The sequence below is a fragment of the Microchirus variegatus genome (assembly GCF_963457635.1).
Source record: "Microchirus variegatus genome assembly, chromosome: 12".
In the NCBI taxonomy this organism is placed as follows: domain Eukaryota; kingdom Metazoa; phylum Chordata; class Actinopteri; order Pleuronectiformes; family Soleidae; genus Microchirus; species Microchirus variegatus.
This window is the reverse complement of record NC_139813.1, coordinates 28,841,874-28,866,873: the sequence shown is the minus strand read 5'-3', so window position 1 is coordinate 28,866,873 and position 25,000 is coordinate 28,841,874. Positions and strand designations below refer to the sequence as shown.

At 47.4% G+C, this 25,000-nt stretch overlaps 4 protein-coding genes across 4 annotated transcripts in view; 3 read left to right on the top strand and 1 right to left on the bottom strand.

The window, feature by feature from the left end:
* Window positions 1-3,844: 3,844 nt before the first annotated feature.
* On the top strand, window positions 3,845-7,603 carry bub1ba (BUB1 mitotic checkpoint serine/threonine kinase Ba; the record flags this gene model as incomplete). The annotated part of the gene is made up of 11 exons (XM_083898702.1): window positions 3,845-3,876; window positions 3,961-4,133; window positions 4,379-4,452; window positions 5,338-5,423; window positions 5,535-5,701; window positions 5,795-5,956; window positions 6,043-6,137; window positions 6,217-6,381; window positions 6,542-6,669; window positions 7,194-7,347; window positions 7,424-7,603. Exons 1-11 carry the CDS (start codon window positions 3,863-3,865, stop codon window positions 7,601-7,603), a joined length of 1,398 nt encoding a protein of 465 aa, XP_083754828.1. The 5' UTR covers window positions 3,845-3,862.
* Window positions 7,604-8,992: 1,389 nt separating this feature from the next.
* On the top strand, window positions 8,993-14,794 carry LOC310935148 (myosin-6-like; the record flags this gene model as incomplete). Its single annotated transcript, XM_083898991.1, has 1 exon — window positions 8,993-14,794. One exon carries the CDS (start codon window positions 8,993-8,995, stop codon window positions 14,792-14,794), a length of 5,802 nt encoding a protein of 1,933 aa, XP_083755117.1.
* A 508-nt stretch (window positions 14,795-15,302) lies between these two features.
* zbtb1 (zinc finger and BTB domain containing 1) lies at window positions 15,303-21,050 on the bottom strand. Its single transcript, XM_083898979.1, has 2 exons — window positions 20,915-21,050; window positions 15,303-19,059 (listed from the first exon to the last, which is right to left on the bottom strand). The coding sequence occupies exon 2, from the start codon at window positions 19,053-19,055 to the stop codon at window positions 17,040-17,042; it is 2,016 nt and encodes a 671-aa protein (XP_083755105.1). The 5' UTR covers window positions 19,056-19,059; window positions 20,915-21,050; the 3' UTR covers window positions 15,303-17,039.
* Window positions 21,051-23,848: 2,798 nt separating this feature from the next.
* zbtb25 (zinc finger and BTB domain containing 25) overlaps window positions 23,849-25,000 on the top strand; it is a gene marked incomplete at both ends in the record, with an annotated part of 2,325 nt that continues 1,173 nt past the window's right edge. Inside the window, 2 exons of the mRNA XM_083898274.1 lie at window positions 23,849-24,021; window position 25,000. The exon at window position 25,000 is cut by the window's right edge and continues 1,173 nt beyond it. Coding sequence (XP_083754400.1) covers window positions 23,849-24,021; window position 25,000 — 174 coding nt within the window. The remainder of the gene's footprint in view (window positions 24,022-24,999) is intronic.

Below are 25,000 nucleotides of genomic sequence, written 5' to 3'. Positions count from 1 at the left end.
CCTGCGCTCAGTGTGAGTGAGTGAAGAAGAGTGAGAACTGAAGCACATACACACACACACACAGGAAGAGAAACACGGCACCGCCCACCTGTCTGTGACGTCACTCAGGTGTGTCTCACTGCTCACACACAGGAAGAGAAACAGGACACGCCCACCTGTGACGTTTGATTTGTGTTTGTGTTTACAGCAAAATACTGAGTTAGCAGCGAGTTAATCTGATCAACTGTTAATCTGATCAACTGTTAATCTGATCAACTGTTAATCTGATCAACTGTTAATCTGATCAATTGTTAATCTGATCAACTGTTAATCTGATCAGTTGTTAATCTGATCAACTGTTAATCTGATCATCTGTTAATCTGATCAACTGTTAATCTGATCAATTGTTAATCTGATCAACTGTTAATCTGATCAGATGTTAATCTGATCAACTGTTAATCTGATCATCTGTTAATCTGATAAATTGTTAATCTGATCAACTGTTAATCTGATCAATTGTTAATCTGATCATATGTTAATCTGATCAACTGTTAATCTGATCAGTTCTTAATCTGATCATATGTTAACCTGATCAACTGTTAACCTGATCAACTGTTAATCTGATCATCTGTTAATCTGATCAACTGTTAATCTGATCATCTGTTAATCTGATCAACTGTTAATCTGATCATCTGTTAATCTGATCAGTTGTTAATCTGATCAATTGTTAATCTGATCAACTGTTAATCTGATCATCTGTTAATCTGATCAACTGTTAATCTGATCATCTGTTAATCTGATCAATTGTTAATCTGATCAACTGTTAATCTGATCATCTGTTAACCTGATCAACTGTTAACCTGATCAACTGTTAATCTGATCATCTGTTAATCTGATCAACTGTTAATCTGATCATCTGTTAATCTGATCAACTGTTAATCTGATCATCTGTTAATCTGATCAGTTGTTAATCTGATCAATTGTTAATCTGATCAACTGTTAATCTGATCATCTGTTAATCTGATCAACTGTTAATCTGATCATCTGTTAATCTGATCAACTGTTAATCTGATCAATTGTTAATCTGATCAACTGTTAATCTGATCAGTTGTTAATCTGATCAACTGTTAATCTGATCATCTGTTAATCTGATCAACTGTTAATCTGATCAATTGTTAATCTGATCAACTGTTAATCTGATCAGTTGTTAATCTGATCAACTGTTAATCTGATCATCTGTTAATCTGATAAATTGTTAATCTGATCAACTGTTAATCTGATCAATTGTTAATCTGATCATATGTTAATCTGATCAACTGTTAATCTGATCAGTTGTTAATCTGATCATATGTTAACCTGATCAACTGTTAATCTGATCAACTGTTAATCTGATCAACTGTTAATCTGATCATCTGTTAATCTGATCAACTGTTAATCTGATCATCTGTTAATCTGATCAGTTGTTAATCTGATCAATTGTTAATCTGATCAACTGTTAATCTGATCATCTGTTAATCTGATCAACTGTTAATCTGATCATCTGTTAATCTGATCAGTTGTTAATCTGATCAATTGTTAATCTGATCAACTGTTAATCTGATCATCTGTTAATCTGATCATCTGTTAATCTGATCAGTTGTTAATCTGATCAATTGTTAATCTGATCAACTGTTAATCTGATCATCTGTTAATCTGATCATCTGTTAATCTGATCAACTGTTAATCTGATCCTTTTAGAGCTTTATTAATCCACATTAAAACATGACAGTGATTTAAATTCAGATTATTGGTGAATGAAGACTGATGTTTGTGTTTGTGACTGAGATTATATATAAATATAGATTTAAATACTCAGGAAAATGTGTGTGTGTGTAATCTGTCTGTGAACACATTCATGTTCACGTGCAGTCAATCAATCAATCAATCAATCAACCAATGAATGAATGAATAAATGAATAAATGAATAAATGAATAAATGAATAAATAAATGAATGAATAAATAAATGAATGACTGTTATCCACATCTTTCCTGTCAGAGTGCACTTCACAGTCACACCAGCGGGGGCGCAGTAAGAAAACAAAGAGAGTCTGCTAAAGCGGAAATGACGTCACCGTGTCTCGCTCCAATGACAGTCGCAGCTGCAGCTTTAAACGGAGGTTTGTCCGCGAGACGAGTGACGTAACACGGTGTTTGTCTGTGTGCGCTCCGCCGGACGGAAAAGGTGAGGAAAACAAACGTTCATCGATTAATTAAATCAATCGTTTATCGATCGGATCAACTGTTAGCATGCGCGCTAACGTTAGCGTTAGCTTAGCCCCGTTTAAAACAGACACCAATGACTTTATTTACGTTCTTTAGTTAGTTTTCTTCAGTGTGTGCGGTTAACCTGGTTAACCTGGATTAACTCTGTTAACCTGGATTAACTCTGTTAACCTGGTTAACCGCACACACTAACCTAGGGAGTTGGAAAATATTAATGCGTGAGTTTGAGCAAGTTTTTAGAAGGAAGTGTAACAGCAGCAAAAGAGAGAGAGACGACGTCTGAGAGAGAGAGAACACTGATGATGATGAGGAAGTTTAAATGTCGTCCTTTGCACAATCACAATAATATTACAGAGTTATAGATTATTAATGTATTTATTTAGGTGTAATCCCGCGGGGGAGAAGCGCAGTTGGCAGCAGTTTAATATGAAACATAAAAACATTGTTCAAACAGGTAAAACCTCAGTATAATCTCATGAGATTAACCTCATTATGATTATGTTTTACATAAAGTAAATATAAAGTGTCTGTTTGACTGTACAGTTGTTTTATCACCAACATAATGATGTTTTCACACATAAATGACTTCTCATTCTTTATATCACGTTCAATTGATCTGCATCTATGACGTTCTATAAAAGAAACATTTGTCAATTTGTAAATTTGTAAGTAAATTATTTATTTTTTTAAACCGCAGCTCAACACAATATCTGCTGTGATGTGAGAGCGTGACTCTGGTTGCTAATGTTGTAAATGTAAGGACTGATTATGTTGTGAATGTAAATGAACTGTGACGTGAAACAGTTCTGCTCAAAAAGAAAAGTGTGTGTAAATGTAAGAACATATATGAGTCTGATAATCATCTCCAGACCAATATTTAATTCTCTGCACAGTAATGCTGCACCTTCATCCACAGACATGCTAGTGAAAATAGTCTCCACCTAATATAACTTGTAATGTAAACGCAGAACAGACGCAGAACAGACGCAGAACTATACTACGATAAAACTCTGCTGACTGAATGAATGAGGAAATCAAATACTGTGTGTGTGAAAGAGGGCGGAGTCAGAGAGAAACTCAAGGTTTGTGGAGAAAAACCTGCTCCAGACCAGGTTAGTTTCAAAGAGCTTAAGTTACCATGGTAACTGACCCAGAGATTAAGTTACCATGGTAACTGACCGAGAGCTTAAGTTACCATGGTAACTGACCGAGAGCTTAAGTTACCATGGTAACTGACCGAGAGCTTAAGTTACCATGGTAACTGACCGAGAGCTTAAGTTACCATGGTAACTGACCGAGAGCTTAAGTTACCATGGTAACTGACCGAGAGCTTAAGTTACTTCTCTCTGTGAAACAGGCTAGAGTTAACTCCTCTTTCTCTGCTTTGACTTAACTCACTTTGTCAAACGGAAAACTCAGTTTCCCTCATTTCAGGCTTAACAGACTCAGAGTTTTCACTAAACCTGCTTTGTCAAACAGACCCTGGTTTAACTCTGTTAACCTGGTTTAACTCTGTTAACCTGGTTAAACTCTGTTAACCTGGTTAACATGCTCTCTGTCCTCACGTGTCCTCACCTGTCCTCCTGCAGCTGTCCAGTCCTGTCCTCTGATTGGTCCATCATGGCGTCCTCACAGTAAGCTGATCTTTGTTCTCACCTGGTTCCTCTTTGACGTCTCTTCATGTCACTCACGTGATCGTGTGTCCTGATTGGCTGCAGGTGGACACAGTGGGAGGTGCACCAGAGTGGAGGGGAGGAGCTTCAGTGCGAGGGCGGGGCCAAGCAGATCAGCGAGTATTGCAAAGAACTTGTGACGAGAGGACAAGAAGAACTGAGTTTAGAAGAACTGAGATCTGAGAGATACTTCATCAAAAGACAGGAGGACATGGAGGGTACCTGTCCTCTGTCTCTGTCCACTGATCTGTCCTCTGTCTCTGTCTGTCCTCTGTCTCTGTCCACTGATCTGTCCTCTGTCTCTGTCTGTCCTCTGTCTCTTTGTCTGATCTGTCCTCTGTCTCTGTCCACTGATCTGTCCTCTGTCTCTGTCTGTCCTCTGTCTCTTTGTCTGATCTGTCCTCTGTCTCTGTCCACTGATCTGTCCACTGTCTCTGTGTCTGATCTGTCTTGTTTACTTCAGAGCGTCTGAAGAACTTGAAGCAGGAGAAGCAGCAGTTGGACGAGGAGCTGAAGGAGAAGACAAGGATGTTAGAGGTGAAGTCTGTGATGATGATGATGTCTGTGATGTCAGTGATGATGTCAGTGATGATGTCATCAGTGATGATGTCATCAGTGATGATGTCAGTGATGATGTCAGTGATGACGTCAGTGATGATGTCAGTGATGTCGTCAGTGATGATGTCAGGGATGTCGTCAGTGATGATGTCAGGGATGTCGTCAGTGATGATGTCAGTGATGATGTCAGTGATGTCATCAGTGATGATGTCGTCAGTGATGATGTCAGTGATGTCGTCAGTGATGATGTCGCCAGTGATGTCGTCAGTGATGATGTCATCAGTGATGATGTCAGTGATGTCGCCAGTGATGTCGTCAGTGATGATGTCAGTGATATCGGGTGATGATGTCGTCAGTGATGTCGTCAGTGATGATGTCGTCAGTGATGATGTCGTCAGTGATGATGTCAGTGATGATGTCAGTGATGATGATGTCAGTGATGATGATGTCGTTAGTGATGTCGTCAGTGATGATGTCAGTGATGACGTCAGTGATGACGTCAGTGATGATGTCAGTGATGATGTCAGTGATGATGATGTCAGTGATGATGTCAGTGATGATGATGTCGTTAGTGATGTCAGTGATGTCGTCAGTGATGATGTCAGTGATGTCGTCAGTGATGATGTCGTCAGTGATGATGTCATCAGTGATGTCGTCAGTGATGATGTCAGTGATGTCGTCAGTGATGATGTCGTCAGTGATGATGTCATCAGTGATGTCGTCAGTGATGATGTCGCCAGTGATGATGTCAGTGATGTTGTCAGTGATGACGTCATCAGTGATGTCGTCAATGGTGACGTCGTCAGTGATGATGTCATCAGTGATTGATCAATACTGTTCTTGACCATGTGGCGCCCCCTGCAGGTGCTACATCATCCTCCTGCATGTGATGCCTCCTTCCACGATGATGATGATGATGAGTCACGGTCAGCTGACGCACAGCCTGCTGGGTAATGATGACATCATCATGACCTCATTGACACTCAGGTGTGAATAAACTGTGTGTGTGTGTGTGTGTGTGTGTGTGTGTGTGTGTGTGTGTGTGTGTGTGTGTGACACAGACAGCTTCATGAGGACGTCCTCTTGCCCCGCCCACTCGCCCCCCCTCACAGATCAGACCCTCAAACCACAAAGACTTTGAGTCCAATCAGAGAGAGCAGTGTGGACCAGGAGGGGGAGGAGCCTGAGGGGGAGGAGCCTGAGGGGGAGGAGCCTGCTTCATCAGCTGGTGCGTGGATGTTCATCATCATCATCATCATCATCATCAGTCAGGTGACATTATCTTCAGTGTCAGTCATGGCTTCTTTTATGGTGCTTTCAGGACCTGTGGGCGGGGCTGTGGGCGGGGCCGTGGGCGGGGCCGTGGATCCCTGTGACGCAGAAGTTCGCCAACGGCTGTTGGATCTGTGTGATGTCACTTCCTGTCCTGGTCTTTTCCGTGAGTCACAGCCCCTCCCTGACGTGGGCAGCTGTCTGCAGCTGGGTGAGAGTTCACTTCAGGACCTGGACCTGCTGACCACACACACAACAATGCTCATCTGTGTGTGTGTGTGTGTGTGTGTCCACCAGGGGGCGCTCCCTACAACATCTTCTCCAAAGTGATGGATGGAGGAAGCTTCTCCGTCTTCAGTGGAATGTCAGACGAAGGCTACGTGATGATCAAGGTGACGCAGCTCTGACAGCAGCAGAGGCTCATGGGTAATGTCTCCATGGTAACGTCCGTCTCCACGTCCTCACCTGCAGGTGGACAGCTGCCTGGTTCCCTGGGACTTTCATCAGTTCAGTCGTCTGAAGAAGAGTCTGTCCTCGTCCTCGTCCTGGGGGGCGTGTCTTCCTCAGATCAGCTGCTTCCTGTTCCTGAACGGCTGCGTCACCGTCTACACGACGTCACATGACCTCATGTTCATCGTTAGTCACTTTACAGAGTTGATCTGATTTAAGACTTTGACAAGCAAGTCACTGACTCTGTCTGTCTGTCTGTCTGTCTGTCTGTCTGTCTGTCTGTCTGTCTGTCTGTCTGTCTGTCTGTCTGTCTCTGTCTCTCTCTCTGTCTCTCTCTGTCTCACAGCCGTGGACAGAGTGTATGGACGTCCTCAGTCGTAAAGCGTCTTTCCTTCTTCAGCTCGTGTCTCAGCTTCACTCGTGCGGCGTCGTCCACGCTAACCTGCAGCCGAACATCCTCACCTGTTCTTTCAGGTACGTCACCTGTGGGGGGTGGAGCAGGGGGCGGAGTCACGTGACTCTGACTCTAACAGGTATGTCACCTGTGGGGGGCGGAGTCACGTGACGCTGACTCTAACAGGTGCGTCACCTGTGGGGGGCGGAGTCACGTGACTGTGACTAACAGGTATGTCACCTGTGGGGGGTGGAGTCACGTGACTGTGACTAACAGGTATGTCACCTGTGGGGGGTGGAGCAGGGGGCGGAGTCACGTGACTCTGACTCTAACAGGTATGTCACCTGTGGGGGGCGGAGTCATGTGACGCTGACTCTAACAGGTGCGTCACCTGTGGGGGGCGGAGTCACGTGACTGTGACTAACAGGTATGTCACCTGTGGGGGGTGGAGCAGTGGGCGGAGTCACGTGACTCTGACTCTTACAGGTACGTCACCTGTGGGGGGCGGAGAAGGGGGCGGAGTCATGTGACTGACTCTTACAGGTCTGTCACCTGTGGGGGGCGGAGCAGTGGGCGGAGTCACGTGACTGTGTTGTGTGTGCAGAGGTCTGATGGACGTTGTGGGCGTGTTCCCCGTGGACTGGGCGTCGTCCGTGGACCTGGAGCTGCAGCAGGACGTGACGTCGGTGCAGCAGTTGACCGGAGCTCAGGTCTACATCAGTCTGGGTCTGCTGGACCCGACCGATCCACCACAGCTGGTACCTGACCCTGAACACCTGCACCAGGTCCACACTGGCCTCTCACTAACCCCGCCCCCTTCTGCTCACCTGTCAGATGGACCTGGTGGGCGTGGCTGAGACGATGCACCTCCTCCTGACCGGCAGCAGGATGGTCCTGGTGAGAGACGCCGACGGCTGGACGACGGAGACGTTAGTCAGAGACGAGTCCTGGTGCGAGAAAAACATCATCATCATCATCATCATCATCATCATCATCAGTAATCCAGATTATTAATGTGTGTGTGTGTGTGTGTGTGTGTGTGTGTGCAGGTACACCAGGAAGTGGAGGAGGTTTTTCCGCTCGCTGCTGAACGCTCGCTCGTCCTCGTCCGTCCTCTCTCACCTCACTCAGATTATTTCATTGTAATTTAATCTCGTTAAATAAAAGAAAACAAATCTCTTTCCTTCGTTTCTTTGTTTCCGTTACAACGAAAACGACGCCGATGAGTGACCAGCAGGGGGCGCGTGAGTCACAGGAAGCTGTGTGAGCGCCCTCCAGCGGTCATCTGAGGAATTACCCAGAGTTCATAGGGTGAAGAAGAAGAAAAGGAGGAGGAGCCAACATCACAGTCTGTCAGGGTTCTGGTCTTATGAGTCCAAATGACATCACTTCCTGTTTCCATGGAAACAAACCGACAAAAACGATGAGTCATCATCTGCCTGAGGGGCGAGCGAGGCATGCTGCGACTGGAAGAGAGAGAGAGAGGTGTGTGTGTGTGTCAATCAAACAAAGCCCCGCCCCCTTCACATTTTTTTCCACAGTTCTGTCAAAGTCATAAATATATTAGTTTGTGTTAAAGTGAGTTTTTTGTTGTTGAATAAAACTTTATATTTATAATGTTTTTGTCTTTATTTAAATATCATTCAACTGTGTGTGTGTGTGTCTGTCTGTGTCTGTGTGTGTGTCCATGTCTCTGTGTGTGTGTGTGTGTGTGCGTCCATGTCTCTGTGTGTGTGTGTGTGTGTGTGTGCGTCCATGTCTCTGAGTGTGTGTGTGTGCGTCCATGTCTCTGAGTGTGTGCGTCCATGTCTCTGTGTGTGTGTGTGTGTGTGTGCGTCCATGTCTCTGTGTGTGTGCGTCCATGTCTCTGTGTGTGTGTGTGTGTGCGTCCATGTCTCTGTGTGTGTGTGTGTGTGTGTGCGTCCATGTCTCTGAGTGTGTGTGTGTGCGTCTCACTCACACACTCTCTGTCACAGATAAAGAGACACACACTCTTCATCCAATCACGTCACACTTCTTCTTCTTCTCTGAGTGTTCATCCACCAGAGTGTGTGTGTGTGTGTGTGTGTGTGTCTAAATGAGGAGGTGTTGTGTCTCTTGGTTCCTGTTGTTTATCATCAGTCAGATTACCAAAGCCTCTGCTTGTCCTAACATGGACTGTGTGAGCAGCAGAAGGTCCAGGTCCTGACCTCCTGGTGTCGTCATGACCTCCTGGTGTCGTCCCTGTTCCACGACACATTTAGTTCTTCTATCTTGTCCTAATTTGGAGTTGAGTGAACCTTCATAAAAGTCCAGCAGCAGCAGAGTCTGCACTCGTCTCTGAGAGTCACTGAGGAAAGTCAGCTCAGACCTTCAGCCTGAACCTTCAGCTCAGACCTTCAGCTCAGACCTTCAGCCTGGACCATGGGTGACGCTCTGATGGCCGAGTTTGGGAAGGCGGCTCCTTACCTGAGGAAGTCGGACAAGGAACGTCTGGAAGCTCAAACCAGAGCTTTTGACATCAAGACGCAGTGTTTTGTCGTGGATGAAAAGGTGGAATATGTGAAGGGACAAATCCAGAGCAAAGATGGAGGGATGGTGACGGTGAAGAAGGAGGACGGAACCACCGTCACCGTGAAAGAGTCCGGTGTTCACCCTCAGAACCCACCCAAGTTTGATAAGATAGAAGACATGGCCATGTTCACGTTCCTCCACGAGCCTGCGGTTCTGTTCAACCTCAAAGAGCGTTACGCCGCCTGGATGATCTACACCTACTCTGGACTCTTCTGCGTCACCGTCAATCCGTACAAGTGGCTTCCTGTCTACGACACCGAGGTGGTGTCGGCCTACAGGGGCAAGAAGAGAAGCGAGGCCCCCCCTCACATCTTCTCCATCTCCGATAACGCTTACCAGTACATGCTAACCGACAGAGAGAACCAGTCCGTCCTCATCACCGGAGAATCCGGAGCCGGAAAGACCGTCAACACTAAAAGAGTCATCCAGTACTTTGCCAGCATCGCTGCCGTCGGCGGCGCTAGCAAAAGAGACGCCAGCAAGGGAACCCTGGAGGATCAGATCATCCAGGCCAACCCAGCTCTGGAGGCCTTCGGCAACGCCAAAACCCTGAGAAACGACAACTCGTCTCGTTTTGGAAAATTCATTCGAATCCACTTTGGCACGAGCGGAAAATTGTCCTCGGCCGACATCGAGACGTATCTGCTGGAAAAGTCCCGTTGCACCTTTCAGCTGAAGGCTGAGAGGAACTACCACATCTTCTATCAGATCCTGTCCAATCAGAAGCCAGAGCTGCTGGACATGCTGCTGATCACCAACAACCCGTACGACTACTCCTACATCTCCCAAGGAGAAGTGACCGTGGCCTCCATCAACGACTCGGAGGAGCTCATGGCCACAGACTCCGCCTTCGACGTGCTCGGCTTCACTGCGGAGGAAAAGATGGCCGTCTACAAACTCATCGGCGCCATCATGCACTACGGCAACATGAAGTTCAAGCAGAAACAGCGTGAGGAACAAGCAGAATCTGACGGCACAGAAGCTGTGGATAAATCAGCGTATCTGATGGGTCTGAACTCTGCTGACCTCATCAAAGGTCTGTGCCACCCACGGGTCAAGGTGGGGAATGAGTACGTCACCAAAGGACAAAGTGTGGACCAGGTTTACTACGCTATTGGTGCTTTGGCCAAGTCTGTGTATGAAAAGATGTTTAACTGGATGGTTGTGAGAATTAACCATTCCCTGGACACCAAACAGCACCGGCAGTATTTCATAGGAGTGTTGGATATCGCAGGATTCGAGATCTTTGATTTCAACACCTTTGAGCAGCTGTGCATCAACTTTACCAACGAGAAACTGCAGCAGTTTTTCAACCATCACATGTTTGTTCTAGAGCAAGAGGAGTACAAGAAGGAAGGGATCGACTGGGAGTTCATCGACTTTGGGATGGACTTACAAGCCTGTATCGACCTGATCGAGAAGCCGCTGGGGATCATGTCCATTCTGGAAGAAGAGTGCATGTTCCCCAAAGCCAGTGACCAGACCTTCAAGTCAAAGCTCTACGATAATCATCTGGGTAAGAACAAAATGTTTGAGAAACCCAAAGCAGCGAAAGGGAAATCAGAGGCTAATTTTGCCCTGGTTCATTACGCTGGAACAGTGGACTACAACATCACCGGGTGGTTGGTCAAGAACAAAGATCCTCTGAATGAAACGGTGGTTGGTCTTTACCAGAAATCCTCTCTGAAGCTTCTCAGTCTGCTGTTTTCAAGTTATTCAGGAGCTGACGGCGACAAAGGAGGTGGAAAAGGAGCCAAGAAGAAAGGCTCCTCGTTCCAGACAGTGTCAGCACTTCACCGGGAGAACCTGAACAAGCTGATGACCAACCTGAAGACCACACATCCACACTTTGTTCGCTGTCTGATTCCAAATGAAGTGAAAACTCCAGGAGTCATGGACAACTGCCTCGTGATGCACCAGCTGCGCTGTAACGGCGTCTTAGAAGGCATTCGAATCTGCAGGAAGGGTTTCCCAAACCGGGTTCTCTATGGCGACTTTAAACAGCGCTACCGGATCCTGAACGCCTCGGCCATCCCAGAGGGTCAGTTCATTGACTGTAAGAAAAGTGCTGAAAAGTTGTTGGGCTCACTGGACATCGACCACACTCAGTACAAGTTTGGCCACACAAAGGTTTTCTTTAAAGCCGGCCTTCTGGGAACGCTGGAGGAGATGCGAGATGAGCAACTCTCTCGGATCATCACCAGAATCCAGGCTAATGCCCGGGCTCTCCTCATGAGGGCACAGTTTGCTAAGCTAGTGGAACGCAGAGATGCTTTGATGGTCATCCAGTGGAACCTTCGTTCCTTCCTTGGAGTCAAAAATTGGCCCTGGATGAAGCTCTTCTTCAAGATCAAACCACTGCTGAAGAGTGCCGAGGCTGAGAAAGAGATGGCCAACATGAAAGATGAGTTCCACAAACTAAAAGAAGCTCTGGAGAAATCAGAAGGACGACGAAAGGAACTGGAGGAGAAAATAGTGACTCTTCTCCAAGAGAAGAACGACCTGACTCTGCAAATCCAGTCTGAGCAGGATACGCTAACAGATGCTGAAGAACGCTGTGAACAGCTCATAAAGAGCAAGATCCAACTGGAGGCCAAACTCAAGGAGATGACCGAGAGACTGGAAGATGAAGAAGAGCTGAACGCTGACCTCACGGCAAAGAAGCGCAAGCTTGAAGACGAATGTTCTGAGCTGAAGAAAGATATAGACGATCTGGAGCTAACTTTAGCCAAGGTCGAGAAAGAGAAACATGCTACAGAAAATAAGGTGAAAAACCTGACAGAGGAGATGGCCTCTCAGGACGAGAACATCATGAAGCTGACCAAAGAGAAGAAGGCCCTGCAGGAGGCTCACCAGCAGACACTGGATGACCTTCAGAGTGAAGAGGACAAAGCTAACAGTTTAAACAAAGCTAAAGTGAAGCTGGAGCAACAGGTGGACGATCTGGAGGGTTCCTTAGAGCAAGAGAAGAAAGTCAGGATGGAGCTCGAGCGCTCAAAGAGAAAACTCGAGGGAGATCTGAAACTGAACCAGGAGAGTTTGATGGACCTGGAGAACGACAAACAGCAGCTGGAGGAAAAGCTCAAGAAAAAGGACTTTGAGGTTGTTCAAATGAGTTCAAGACTGGAGGACGAGCAGGTCGCTTCTCTTCAGCTCCAAAAGAAGCTGAAGGAAAACCAAGCTCGCATCGAGGAGCTGGAGGAGGAGCTTGATGCTGAGCGAGCAGCTCGAGCCAAAGTGGAGAAGCAGCGATCGGATCTTTCCCGCGAGCTGGAGGACATCAGTGAACGTCTGGAAGAAGCTGGTGGAGCAACATCAGTTCAGGTTGAACTGAACAAGAAAAGAGACGCAGAATTTCAGAAGCTGCGAAGGGAACTGGAAGAATCTACACTTCACCACGAGTCCACCGCTGCCACCTTGAGGAAGAAGCATGCGGACAGTGTCGCTGAACTGGGCGAACAGATCGACAACCTTCAGCGGGTGAAGCAGAAGCTGGAGAAAGAGAAGAGTGAGCTGAAGCTGGAGCTGGACGACATGTCCTCCAACACGGAGAGCGTGGTGAAGACCAAGTCAAACATCGAGAAGATGTGTCGTACGATGGAAGACAACATGAACGAGTACAAGAGTAAATATGAGGAGACACAAAGAGCCATCAATGACCTGAGTACCCAGAAGGCAAAGCTGCTCACTGAAAATGGCGAGTTTGGACGTCAGCTGGAGGAGAAGGAGTGTCTAATATCACAGCTGACCAGAGGCAAGAACTCGTACAACCAGCAAGTGGAAGATTTCCGCAGACAACTAGAAGAAGAAGTGAAGGCTAAGAACGCTCTGGCCCACGCTGTTCAGTCTGCTCGTCATGACTGCGATCTGCTGCGAGAACAGTTTGAAGAAGAACAGGAAGCTAAGGCGGAGCTGCAGAGAGCTCTGTCCAAATCCAACACTGAGGTCTCAGCATGGAGGACAAAGTACGAGACCGACGGGATCCAAAGGACCGAAGAGCTGGAGGAAGCAAAGAAGAAGCTGGTCCAGAGACTGCAAGAAGCAGAGGAGGCCGTCGAGGCCGTTAATGCTAAGTGTTCATCTCTCGAGAAGACCAAGCACCGCCTCCAAAATGAGATTGAAGACCTGATGCTGGACCTGGAGAGATCTAATGCAGCATCTGCAGCACTAGACAAGAAGCAGAGAGCCTTTGACAAGGTCCTGGCAGAGTGGAAGCAGAAGTTTGAAGAATCTCAGTGTGAACTGGAGGCCTCTCAAAAAGAAGCTCGCTCTCTGAGCACTGAGCTCTTCAAACTGAAGAATGCCTACGAAGAGAGTCTGGATCAACTGGAGACGATGAAGAGAGAAAACAAAAACCTCCAGGAGGAGATCTCTGACCTCACTGACCAGCTGGGCGAGGGCGGCAGGAGTGCTCATGAACTGGAGAAGATCCGGAAGCAACTGGAACAAGAGAAGTCCGAGCTCCAAACGGCTCTGGAGGAGGCAGAAGCTTCTTTAGAACATGAGGAGAGCAAGATCCTGAGAACTCAACTGGAGTTCAACCAAGTGAAGGCCGACATGGAGAGGAAAGTGTCCGAGAAGGACGAGGAGATGGAACAGGCCAAGAGGAACTACCAACGCATGCTCGAGTCGCTTCAATCCTCTGTGGATTCTGAAACCAGGAGCCGCAACGAGGCCCTGAGAGTCAAGAAGAAGATGGAAGGTGATCTCAACGAAATGGAGATTCAGCTCTGTCAAGCTAACAGGCAGGCAGCCGACGCCCAGAAACAGCTGAAGAGCCTCCAGATGTTCCTGAAGGACACTCAGCTGCAGCTGGACGATGCTCAGCACAGCAACGATGACCTGAGAGAGAACTCTGCTCTTCAGGAGCGACGGAACAACCTGATCCAGGCGGAGCTGGAGGAGGTCAGGGCTGCTCTGGAGCAAACGGAACGAAGTCGCAAACTGGCTGAACAAGAGCTGACCGACGCCACGGAGCGAATGCAACTCCTGCATTCCCAAAACACCAGCCTGATCAACCAGAAGAAGAAGCATGAAGCAGACCTCCTCCACCTTCAGAACGAGATGGAGGAGGCCATACAGGAGAACCGCAACGCCGAGGAGAAGGCAAAGAAGGCCATCACAGATGCAGCCATGATGGCCGAGGAGCTGAAGAAGGAGCAGGACACGAGTTCACATCTGGAGCGCATGAAGAAGAACATGGAGCAGACCATCAAAGACCTGCAGCACCGCCTGGACGAGGCCGAGCAGATCGCAATGAAGGGCGGCAAAAAACAGCTCCAGAAGCTGGAAGCTCACATCAAAGAACTGGAGAACGAGCTGGAGGCGGAGCAGAAGAGGGGAATCGAGTCCATCAAAGGGGTTCGCAAGTATGAACGCCGGCTCAAGGAGCTCACCTACCAGACCGAAGAAGACCGCAAGAACATGTCTCGTCTGCAGGACCTGGTGGACAAACTGCAGCTCAAGGTCAAGTCCTACAAACACACAGCGGAGGAGGCAGAGGAGGCGGCTAACGCTAACACGGCTAAACTACGCAAACTACAGCACGAGCTGGAAGAAGCCGAGGAGAGAGCCGACATCGCCGAGTCCCAGGTGAACAAGCTGAGGGCGAGGACCAGGGACGGGACCTCCAAGAAGGGTCTGGACGACTGAGGAACCCAGAGTCCACATCACAGGTACGGTGACATCTCAAGGTCTTCATGGACATGAACCTTCTCTGTTTGACTCCTAAAAAAAAACATGTCAAAGGATACATTTGTATATGTGTGGTGATGATGTCATCAGTCTGATGTCACTGATGTCTGTGACTCTGTTTTGATTGACAGGTGTTCCTGTTACCAGGCGACACCTGGTGGTGAACCCTCCAGGTGATAATCTCTGTTGACCTGGATTAACGAGTTAGCAGTAAACCTGTATTAGCCTGTTAGCCTGCAGCTAGTTAGCCCACATTACCTGTAGTTCACATCATTAAACTGATTTAACTCACTTTGATTCTCATGTTTCTGTCAAATATAAAATCATGACCTTTGACCTTAAGACGTCACAGAATCAACCAAACATTAAAGTTTCAAACTGAAAATTCACTTGGTTTATTAAGAGTTTCAGAAACATTTGTTGATTTTAAAACTGCAAAAGAAGAAAGAAAATGAAGATGAGAAAAGAACGTGGACCTGATTCAGGTCTCAGGTCTGACCACAGTCCACATCCACCCTGAGAACCACATGGATCCAGTTCATAAAGGACTGCAGCAGATCAGAGGTCCACAGGACCGTCAGGTGGTTCTGGTCTAGTTCCTGTCAGATTGTGGTCTGGTCTGTTTCTGAATCAACAGTTAATATGAAACCATTTGGACTTGATCTGATTCTGGACCTCAGTCACTGTTTGTTCTAATGTTTGTCAAACTGGTTCTGAACTGGATTTAAGGGGAGTCTGGTTCAGTTGGAGGATTGGTTTAAACCCCGACTGGTTCAGAATTAGCAAATAAATGCTCTTCCATTAGATCAGGACTCCTTAAACTGGTCCAGGTCCAGGTCCAGGTCCACTAAAGTGAAATGTTTGGGTTCTGTTAGGTTGGATCTGGACCCTCAGTCAGTTCGGCTGGTTGTGGGTTCAGGTCCAGTGTTGATGAAGCTGTGAGTTTCTTAGCTCACCACCAGGGGGCAGAAGCTTCTGTTTAAACCAATGAAGGAGTGAAAATCTGTGACATCAGCAGTTTGTTATCCCTGAGTCATGTTCTGTCGCCAACGTTAGCTTCACTTCTGTTAGCAGAAGTGTTAGCTTCAATCGTGTTAGCAGAAGCGTTAGCTTTATTGGCTTCACTTCTGTTAGCAGAAGCATTAGCCTCACATTTGTTAGCAGAACCGTTAGCTTCACTTCTGTTTCTGTTCAGCACAGCCTCACAAGTGTTGTGTTTCTAAGTGTTTCTGGTTCTGACTGTGGTTCTGGTTCTGGTCAGTACTATGAACTCTTCTTCCAACATGAGCTAAGGGGGAGGAGCCAAACACTCACATTGGTCATGTTTTGTAAAGATAAATGTGACATAAAGGGAAACAAAATCACATGACTGCTAGTGTTGTCATGTCACACATTCCCATCATGCATCACTGTGAAGACAGACACTGTTACAGTAAAGGCACCAATCACAGAGCTCACTGGAGCACGTGTGACCAATCAGGAGGCAGAATCCAGTCCAGTCAATCCACTTTATAAACGACTACAGGAACAGGAAGTGAGCGGTACATTTCCTGTGGCGGGAAACATCGATGACATCATCATCAGAGCGAGAACAGACTGACCTGAGGGTTGACCTCTGACCTGAGGCGTGACCTCTGCTGCGTTCAGGTCAAGTTAGCCATGTTAACTGTGAGCAGAACAGCGCCCCCTGTGGTTGATGACGTTGGTACAGTGATGTAAACCTCACTGACCTAAAGTTTTATTAAAGTGTGACGATGTGACACTGCCCCCTGCTGTTCACATCAAACCTGACAATAATAAAAATCTGTGTCAGTTTAAGTTTCTACGATCTGTGAGTCACATGATCACGTCTTTACCACACACACACACACACACACAGCTAAAATCACAGATTTTCTCTCTGGACTTTGGTGTGGGAGAGTGAGTGAGTGTTTCTGTGTGTGTGTCTCTGTGTGTGTGTGTATATGTGTGTGTCTCTGTGTCTGTGTGTGTGTCTCTGTGTGTGTGTGGTAAAGACGCGATCATGTGACTCAGCGATCGTAGAAACTGCTGAGTCATGTTTTCAGTGAAGGTCAGTTGTGTTTGTGAGCAGCAGGGGGCGCTCACAGTCAGCAGGGGGCGCTCACAGTCAGCCCGTCTCACTGATGCATAATGTAGAAAGTGCAGATTAGAGATGATCAAGTGCGTGACGTTGTCGTCACCTTTAAAGCCTCTTAGTGTGTTTGTTGTTGTAATGACTCCTCATGTCCTTGCGGAGGCGGAACTTCTCCCCACAAACACCACAGATGTACAGGTGGACGTCCATGTGCTTCTCCAGCTGCTCTCCACCAGGAAAGATCTGGAAACACACCTGACAGATGGTTTCTCCCGCCGACAGGTGAGAGATCATGTGTCTGACGTGGTCGTGTTTGAGGAAGGTTCCCTGATCGCAGACCGGACAGACGTATCGAGCCATGCCTTTGTGCATGTCGGTGTGAAGACGCAGCTGCCGCTCACGCAGGAACTGTTTCCCGCAGGTGAGACAGGTGAACTGCTTCTCCTTGGTGTGGACGGTGTAGTGCTCCCTGAGGTGGCAGCGCTGGTAGAAGCCTTTGCCGCAGATGCTGCAGAAGTGTTTGCGGCGGTGGTCGGGTTCTGCGCCCTCGTCCAGCAGCGCCGGGCGGAACATCTCCTGCTCGTGGCAGGACAGCGCGTGCTCCAGCGCCACGTTCTCGCTCTGGAACATCAGACCGCAGTGAGGGCAGGTCAGGTCTGCGGCCTCCAGCAGAGCCTCGTCCACGCCTCGCTGCTCCTCCAGCAGCAGGACCTCGTCCTCGCCGTGGGAGTCTGACTCGGCGCCGTGGGCCTCGCCGCAGCGCTCGGCGTGCTCCTGCAGCTGCCGACCTTTGATCAGCACCTGTCCACAGCGGCCACAGGCGCAGATGTGTCCCATGTGGTTGGACAGGTAGTGGGCGGACTTGTCCTCGTCCGTCAGCAGAGCGCCACACAGTTCACAGGGGACGCCGTCCGCGTCCTGCTCCTCTTTGACTTTACGAAGCTTGGCAGGAATCCCCGAATCGTCAAGAGACTCGCTTCCGTTCTCCAGCCCCGAGACGCCGGGCTCGGCCTCGCGGTCGCTCTGCGAGTCTTTGGGCGTCGCGTGGTCTCGGGCGCCGTGGTCTCGGGCGCCGTGCTCACCGACGCGGACCATCTCGATGTCAGGGAACAGGTTTTCTTCTGGTTCCGTCTTGATGGAAACAGTCCGAGCGGTCCCGGGTTCTCCGTCGGTCCCGGCTGCCACCGACCTGAGGGCGAGGTCAGAAGTGGGCGGGGCCTCTGGCCAGTCATCCTCCCCCTTGCAGAGGACCCGGTGCTCGTCCGTGCTCTCCGACGCCGAGCTCTCGGCTTTGCTGGAGTCGTTGTCGTCGGCGTTTCCTGTGCGTGGGTGGAAGGCCTTCCTGTTGGTGCAGGTCAGGATGTGCTCGATCAGAAGCTTCTCGCAGCTGAAGACGAAGCCGCAGTCGTCGCAGGTGTAGGTGCGACCGAACCGCGGCCGGTCTTTGAGCGCGGAACTCCTGCCGCTGGACCTCTTCCTTAAGTCGCACGGCTGCTCTAGTGCGCCATCTACAGCTGGCGGGGCCACGATCAGAGGAGCGTTGACCATCTCCTCCACCGCGACCACCGGCCTGGTGACCGGTGCTGGTACTGCAGGTCGCGTGCTGCTGCTGCTGCTCACAGGTTTGGCTGAAGGTTCCACTTCCTGTGCCGCCGGCCGCTGCTGCTCGTACATGCGAACGCCAAACATCATTTTCCCGCCCGCGAGGCCGGAGGAGGAGCTGGAGGAGGAGGAGGCGGAGGAGGACGGCGTGAGGTTGGAGCTCCTGATGTCCCTGAGGTCCTCCAGAGAGTCAGGGATGTAGTACATCTGCAGGTACGCCATGGAGGCCTTGAGCTCCTCAAACTCGTAGCTGCCCACCGCGATGCGTCCGAGGTACATGAGCTGCAGGATGAGGTCGAAGCACTCGGCGCTGATCTGCATGTTGCTGAGGTCCAGACGAGCCGAGCCCTGCTGGTCTCTGATGAACATCATCCTGAAGTAGGAGCTGCAGGCGGCGAGGACGGCTTTGTGCGCCCGGAAGTAGAAGTCACCGATGGCGATGAGGCAGTCGCACAGGAAGCCCCACTCACGCTGGTTATTGAGCTGCTGCAGAACATGGTCGCTGTGACTGGGCCTCGCCATCGCCCTGCACACACACACACACACACACACACACACACACACACACACATTAATTAATTAATTAATTCATGATCAGATGAACAAACATGAGATTATTATTTATGTAAAACTGAAATAACTCTGAACATTTCACTGCTCTCACAAAAACATCAGGATATATATCGTATATATCGGTATTCAGCTTAAAAATATTGTGATATATATCGTATATATATATATCGGTATTCAGCCTAAATATATCGGGATATATATCGTATATATATATCGGTATTCAGCCTAAATATATTGTATATATATCGGTATTCAGCCTAAATATATCGGGATATATATTAGTATTCAGCCTAAATATATCGGGATATATATTGTGTATATATATCGGCATTCAGCCTAAACATATCGGGATATATATTGTGTAATATATCAGTATTCAGCCTAAATATATCGGGATATATATTGTGTATATATATCAGTATTCAGCCTAAATATATCGGGATATATATTGTGTATATATATCGGTATTCAGCCTAAATATATGGGGATATATATCGTATATATATATATATATATATATATATATATATCGGTATTCAGCCTAAATATATGGGGATATATATCGTGTATATATATCGGTATTCAGCCTAAATATATCAGGATATATATTGTGTATATATCAGGATATATATCGTGTATATATCAGTATTCAGCCTAAATATATCGGGATATATATTGTGTATATATATCGGTATTCAGCCTAAATATATGGGGATATATATCGTATATATCGGTATTCAGCCTAAATATATCGTATATATCGGTATTCAGCCTAAATATATTGTATATATCGGTATTCAGCCTAAATATATTGTATATATCGGTATTCAGCCTAAATATATTGTATATATCGGTATTCAGCCTAAATATATCGTATATATCGGTATTCAGCCTAAATATATCGGGATATATATCGTATATATATCGGTATTCAGCCTAAATATATTGGGATATATATCGTATATATATCGGTATTCAGCCTAAATATATCGGGATATATATCGTATATATCGGTATTCAGCCTAAATATATCGTATATATCGGTATTCAGCCTAAATATATCGGGATATATATCGTATATATATATCGGTATTCAGCCTAAATATATGGGGATATGAATTACAAAATAAAAGCCTGCTCCCGTTTGTCCACACAAAAAATAAAAATAAAAGTCCAGGGCTTGGCTGTAACCATAGCAACAGCTGTGACTTTTCCTGTGTGTGTGTGTGTGTGTGTGTGTAAAATGACAGGCGACTAAAGTCTTTCAAACTCGTCTCAGTCTTGTTCACGTTGTGTTAAAGCGGCTGAAACGTGAGCTCCGCGGCGGTGACAGCGACACCCAGCGGCTGAAAGTCACCTGGAAAGCCGCCTCCAGAGGCCGCAGAGCCGCGCAGAGAGACACCGAGGAGGAGACGTGTGGTCCGGGCCAGAGCGCGGGGAGAGGCCGCAGGGACAGGCTAGCAGCAGTTAGCAGTTAGCATCGCGTCTACCGGAAACCACTCCTCCAAAACAAAGGAAACTAAACCGTGCGAGTAACGAACTGAAGGAAATAAACAGAGTGTGTTCCAGTTTACGGGAATAAACTAAAGAATACGTCACTTATTCAGCTATTTTACTTCAAATCTTTACACCTTTGACTGTTTGTTTCGTTACTGCTTTTGTTTTGAAGAGAAACACCGGATGTTCAGTTTGTAAACTGCTGTGACTGACAGTATTGGACGGTACGTGTCCCGCAAACAGCCCCGCCACCCCCGCACTAACGCCCGCATTCAGCGGCACCAGGCCCGGGCACGAAGTCATCGACTCACCGCGCTTTGTGGAAGCCGACGGACGAGCTGCTGATGTTCCGGGACTCCGGAGCGGAGAGTCGGTGTGTCCTGACGGGGAGAAGAGACGGAGGAGGAGGAGGAGGAGGAAGAGGAAGAGGAAGAGGAGTGACTCCGACTCTTCTTCTTCTTCTTCTTTTTCTTCTTCTCTTCTTCTCTTCTTCTTCTTCTTTTTCTTCTTCTCTTCTTCTTCTTCTGCTCTTTCTGCTGCTGATGAAAGCACTTCCGCACTCATTCAGGAAACCACAGAGAATGACACACGACTTCCGGACAAAATACACGTTTCCAAAATAAAAGTGCGCCAGCAGCTCTCTTTATTGTGTTGTTTACTTAAAAACAGGAAATAAACAGAAACTCCGTGAAAACAACAGCATTTATGGCCTTAATCTGATAAGAGTGTTTACTTTACCTGAGAAACAAGAAAACGTTTGTAAAGCACTCACTCTCCCACACCAAAGACCACAGAGAAAAGCAGGTCCTCTGCTGCCTCGTGTGGTCACTGTGTGTCACTGAGGTTAATCTGAACAAAACATTACAAAAAGAAAAAGAGCTGCAACTAATCATTATTATTGTTGTTGTTGTTGTTGTTGTTGTTATTATTATAATAACCATTAAGAGTGTAATCTAAGTGTGTTATATGACACCATGTGACGTCAGGATCATTAAAGAAAATAGAAATAAAGTCATCCGTTAGAACCATGTGTGTGTGAGTGTGAGTGTGAGTCCCAGCCTGAGCAGCAGGGGTCGCTGTGTCACTCACACAAACACGTTAATATAAATGAACGTTTTTCAACTTTTGTCAAAGATTATAAATAATCAAACAGGTCTGATGATGATTTAATCATTGAAATCATTTCACTGATTATTGATTATTGATGATTGTGAGGAGGTAACGCAGTGGCGTCACGTGACCAGCCCCTTTGACCTTACTCTCGCGAGACGTGACGCGGATCAACGCGAGATTACCTCCGCAGCAACCACATCTGTCCCGGTCCCGAGATAATCTGGACATTTGTGCGGTAAGAGTCAGATTAACGGCGGCGGGCACGGCGCGCGTGCTCGTCGCATTCAGAGCGATGGGCGTGGAGGCGGCGTGCACGCGCCCGTGCGATGTGAGCGAGAAGGTGAACGCGGAGGAGACAGTGATGAGGAGGCTGCAGCCGCGCGCGTGCACGTCCTGCTGTTGTTTGGCCGCACGAGCGCGCGCGTGCATGTGTGTGTGTGTCTGTGTGTGTCTGTGTGTGTGTGTGTCATAAACACTGACCTCGTCAGGACCAGTTTAATAATAACAGTCCTCATAGAGACCAGAACCTGGTCCTAATGAGGCAGAACTGGTTCAGTTTAGGGTTAGTGTTGGTTAATGTTAGTCATTAGCTGGTTATGGTTAGTGATGGTTAGTGTTAGTCATTAGCTGGTTAGGGTTAGTGTTGGTTAGTGTTAGTCATTAGCTGGTTATGGTTAGTGATGGTTAGTGTTAGTCATTAGCTGGTTAGGGTTAGTGTTGGTTAGGGTTAGTCATTAGCTGGTTATGGGTTAGTGTTGGTTAGGGTTAGTCATTAGCTGGTTATGGTTAGTGATGGTTAATGTTAGTCATTAGCTGGTTATGGTTAGTGATGGTTAGTGTTAGTCATTAGCTGGTTATGGTTAGTGTTGGTTAATGTTAGTCATTAGCTGGTTATGGTTAGTGATGGTTAGTGTTAGTCATTAGCTGGTTAGGGTTAGTGTTGGTTAGTGTTAGTCATTAGCTGGTTATGGTTAGTGATGGTTAGTGTTAGTCATTAGCTGGTTAGGGTTAGTGTTGGTTAGGGTTAGTCATTAGCTGGTTATGGGTTAGTGTTGGTTAGGGTTAGTCATTAGCTGGTTATGGTTAGTGATGGTTAGTGTTAGTCATTAGCTGGTTATGGTTAGTGTTGGTTAGTGTTAGTCATTAGCTGGTTATGGGTTAGTGTTGGTTAGGGTTAGTCATTAGCTGGTTATGGTTAGTGATGGTTAATGTTAGTCATTAGCTGGTTATGGTTAGTGATGGTTAATGTTAGTCATTAGCTGGTTATGGTAAGTGTTGGTTAATGTTAGTCATTAGCTGGTTATGGTTAGTGTTGGTTAGTGTTAGTCATTAGCTGGTTATGGTTAGTGATGGTTAGTGTTAGTCATTAGCTGGTTAGGGTTAGTGTTGGTTAGTGTTAGTCATTAGCTGGTTATGGTTAGTGATGGTTAGTGTTAGTCATTAGCTGGTTAGGGTTAGTGTTGGTTAGGGTTAGTCATTAGCTGGTTATGGGTTAGTGTTGGTTAGGGTTAGTCATTAGCTGGTTATGGTTAGTGATGGTTAATGTTAGTCATTAGCTGGTTATGGTTAGTGATGGTTAGTGTTAGTCATTAGCTGGTTATGGTTAGTGTTGGTTAATGTTAGTCATTAGCTGGTTATGGTTAGTGATGGTTAGTGTTAGTCATTAGCTGGTTAGGGTTAGTGTTGGTTAGTGTTAGTCATTAGCTGGTTATGGTTAGTGATGGTTAGTGTTAGTCATTAGCTGGTTAGGGTTAGTGTTGGTTAGGGTTAGTCATTAGCTGGTTATGGGTTAGTGTTGGTTAGGGTTAGTCATTAGCTGGTTATGGTTAGTGATGGTTAATGTTAGTCATTAGCTGGTTATGGTTAGTGATGGTTAATGTTAGTCATTAGCTGGTTATGGTAAGTGTTGGTTAATGTTAGTCATTAGCTGGTTATGGTTAGTGATGGTTAATGTTAGTCATTAGCTGGTTATGGTTAGTGATGGTTAATGTTAGTCATTAGCTGGTTATGGTAAGTGTTGGTTAATGTTAGTCATTAGCTGGTTATGGTTCAGGTTCTGGTGTCCCTGCAGCTGGTTGATGTATTTAAACATTTATATGACCTTTTACCTGGTCCTCCACAGACAGGGGGCGATGGAGGTGTCGTCTCACAGCCTCTTCCTGCTGCAGCAGCTCAACGTTCAGAGAGAGTTCGGCTTCCTGTGCGACTGCACCGTCGCCATCGGAAACGTCTACTTCAAAGCTCACCGCGCCGTCCTCGCCGCCTTCTCCAACTACTTCAAGATGATCTTCATCCATCAGTCCAGGTGCTTCAGGGAGTTCCTCAGGGATCCTCGGGGAGTTCCTCAGGGAGTTCCTCAGGGAGTTCCTCAGGGCGTTCCTCAGGGAGTTCTCAGGGAGTTCCTCAGGGAGTTCCTCAGGGAGTTCCACAGGGAGTTCCTCAGGGATCCTCGGGGAGTTCCTCAGGGAGTTCCTCAGGGAGTTCTCAGGGAGTTCCTCAGGGAGTTCCACAGGGAGTTCCTCAGGGATCCTCGGGGAGTTCCTCAGGGAGTTCCTCAGGGCGTTCCTCAGGGAGTTCCTCAGGGAGTTCCTCAGGGAGTTCCTCAGGGCGTTCCTCAGGGCGTTCCTCAGGGAGTTCTCAGGGAGTTCCTCAGGGAGTTCCTCAGGGAGTTCTCAGGGAGTTCCTCAGGGAGTTCCACAGGGAGTTCCACAGGGAGTTCCTCAGGGATCCTCGGGGAGTTCCTCAGGGCGTTCCTCAGGGAGTTCCTCAGGGAGTTCCTCAGGGAGTTCCTCAGGGCGTTCCTCAGGGAGTTCCTCAGGGCGTTCCTCAGGGCGTTCCTCAGGGCGTTCCTCAGGGAGTTCTCAGGGAGTTCCTCAGGGAGTTCCACAGGGAGTTCCTCAGGGAGTTCCTCAGGGTTCCTCAGGGAGTTCCACAGGGCGTTCCTCAGGGAGTTCCTCAGGGCGTTCCTCAGGGCGTTCCTCAGGGCGTTCCTCAGGGAGTTCTCAGGGAGTTCCTCAGGGAGTTCCTCAGGGAGTTCCTCAGGAAGTTCCTCAGGGAGTTCCTCAGGGAGTTCCTCAGGGAGTTCCTCAGTGTTTACATGCATGCTCATATCAATGATGTCATTTTTCCATCACACACCTCTGACTCCACACAGAGTTGACAGAATGATTGACTTCTTTCCTCTCGTCCTCATGTCCTCATGTCTGTCCTCATGTCCTCACTGTCCTCACTGTCCTCATGTCCTCACTGTCCTCACTGTCCTCTCATGTCCTCATGTCCTCAGT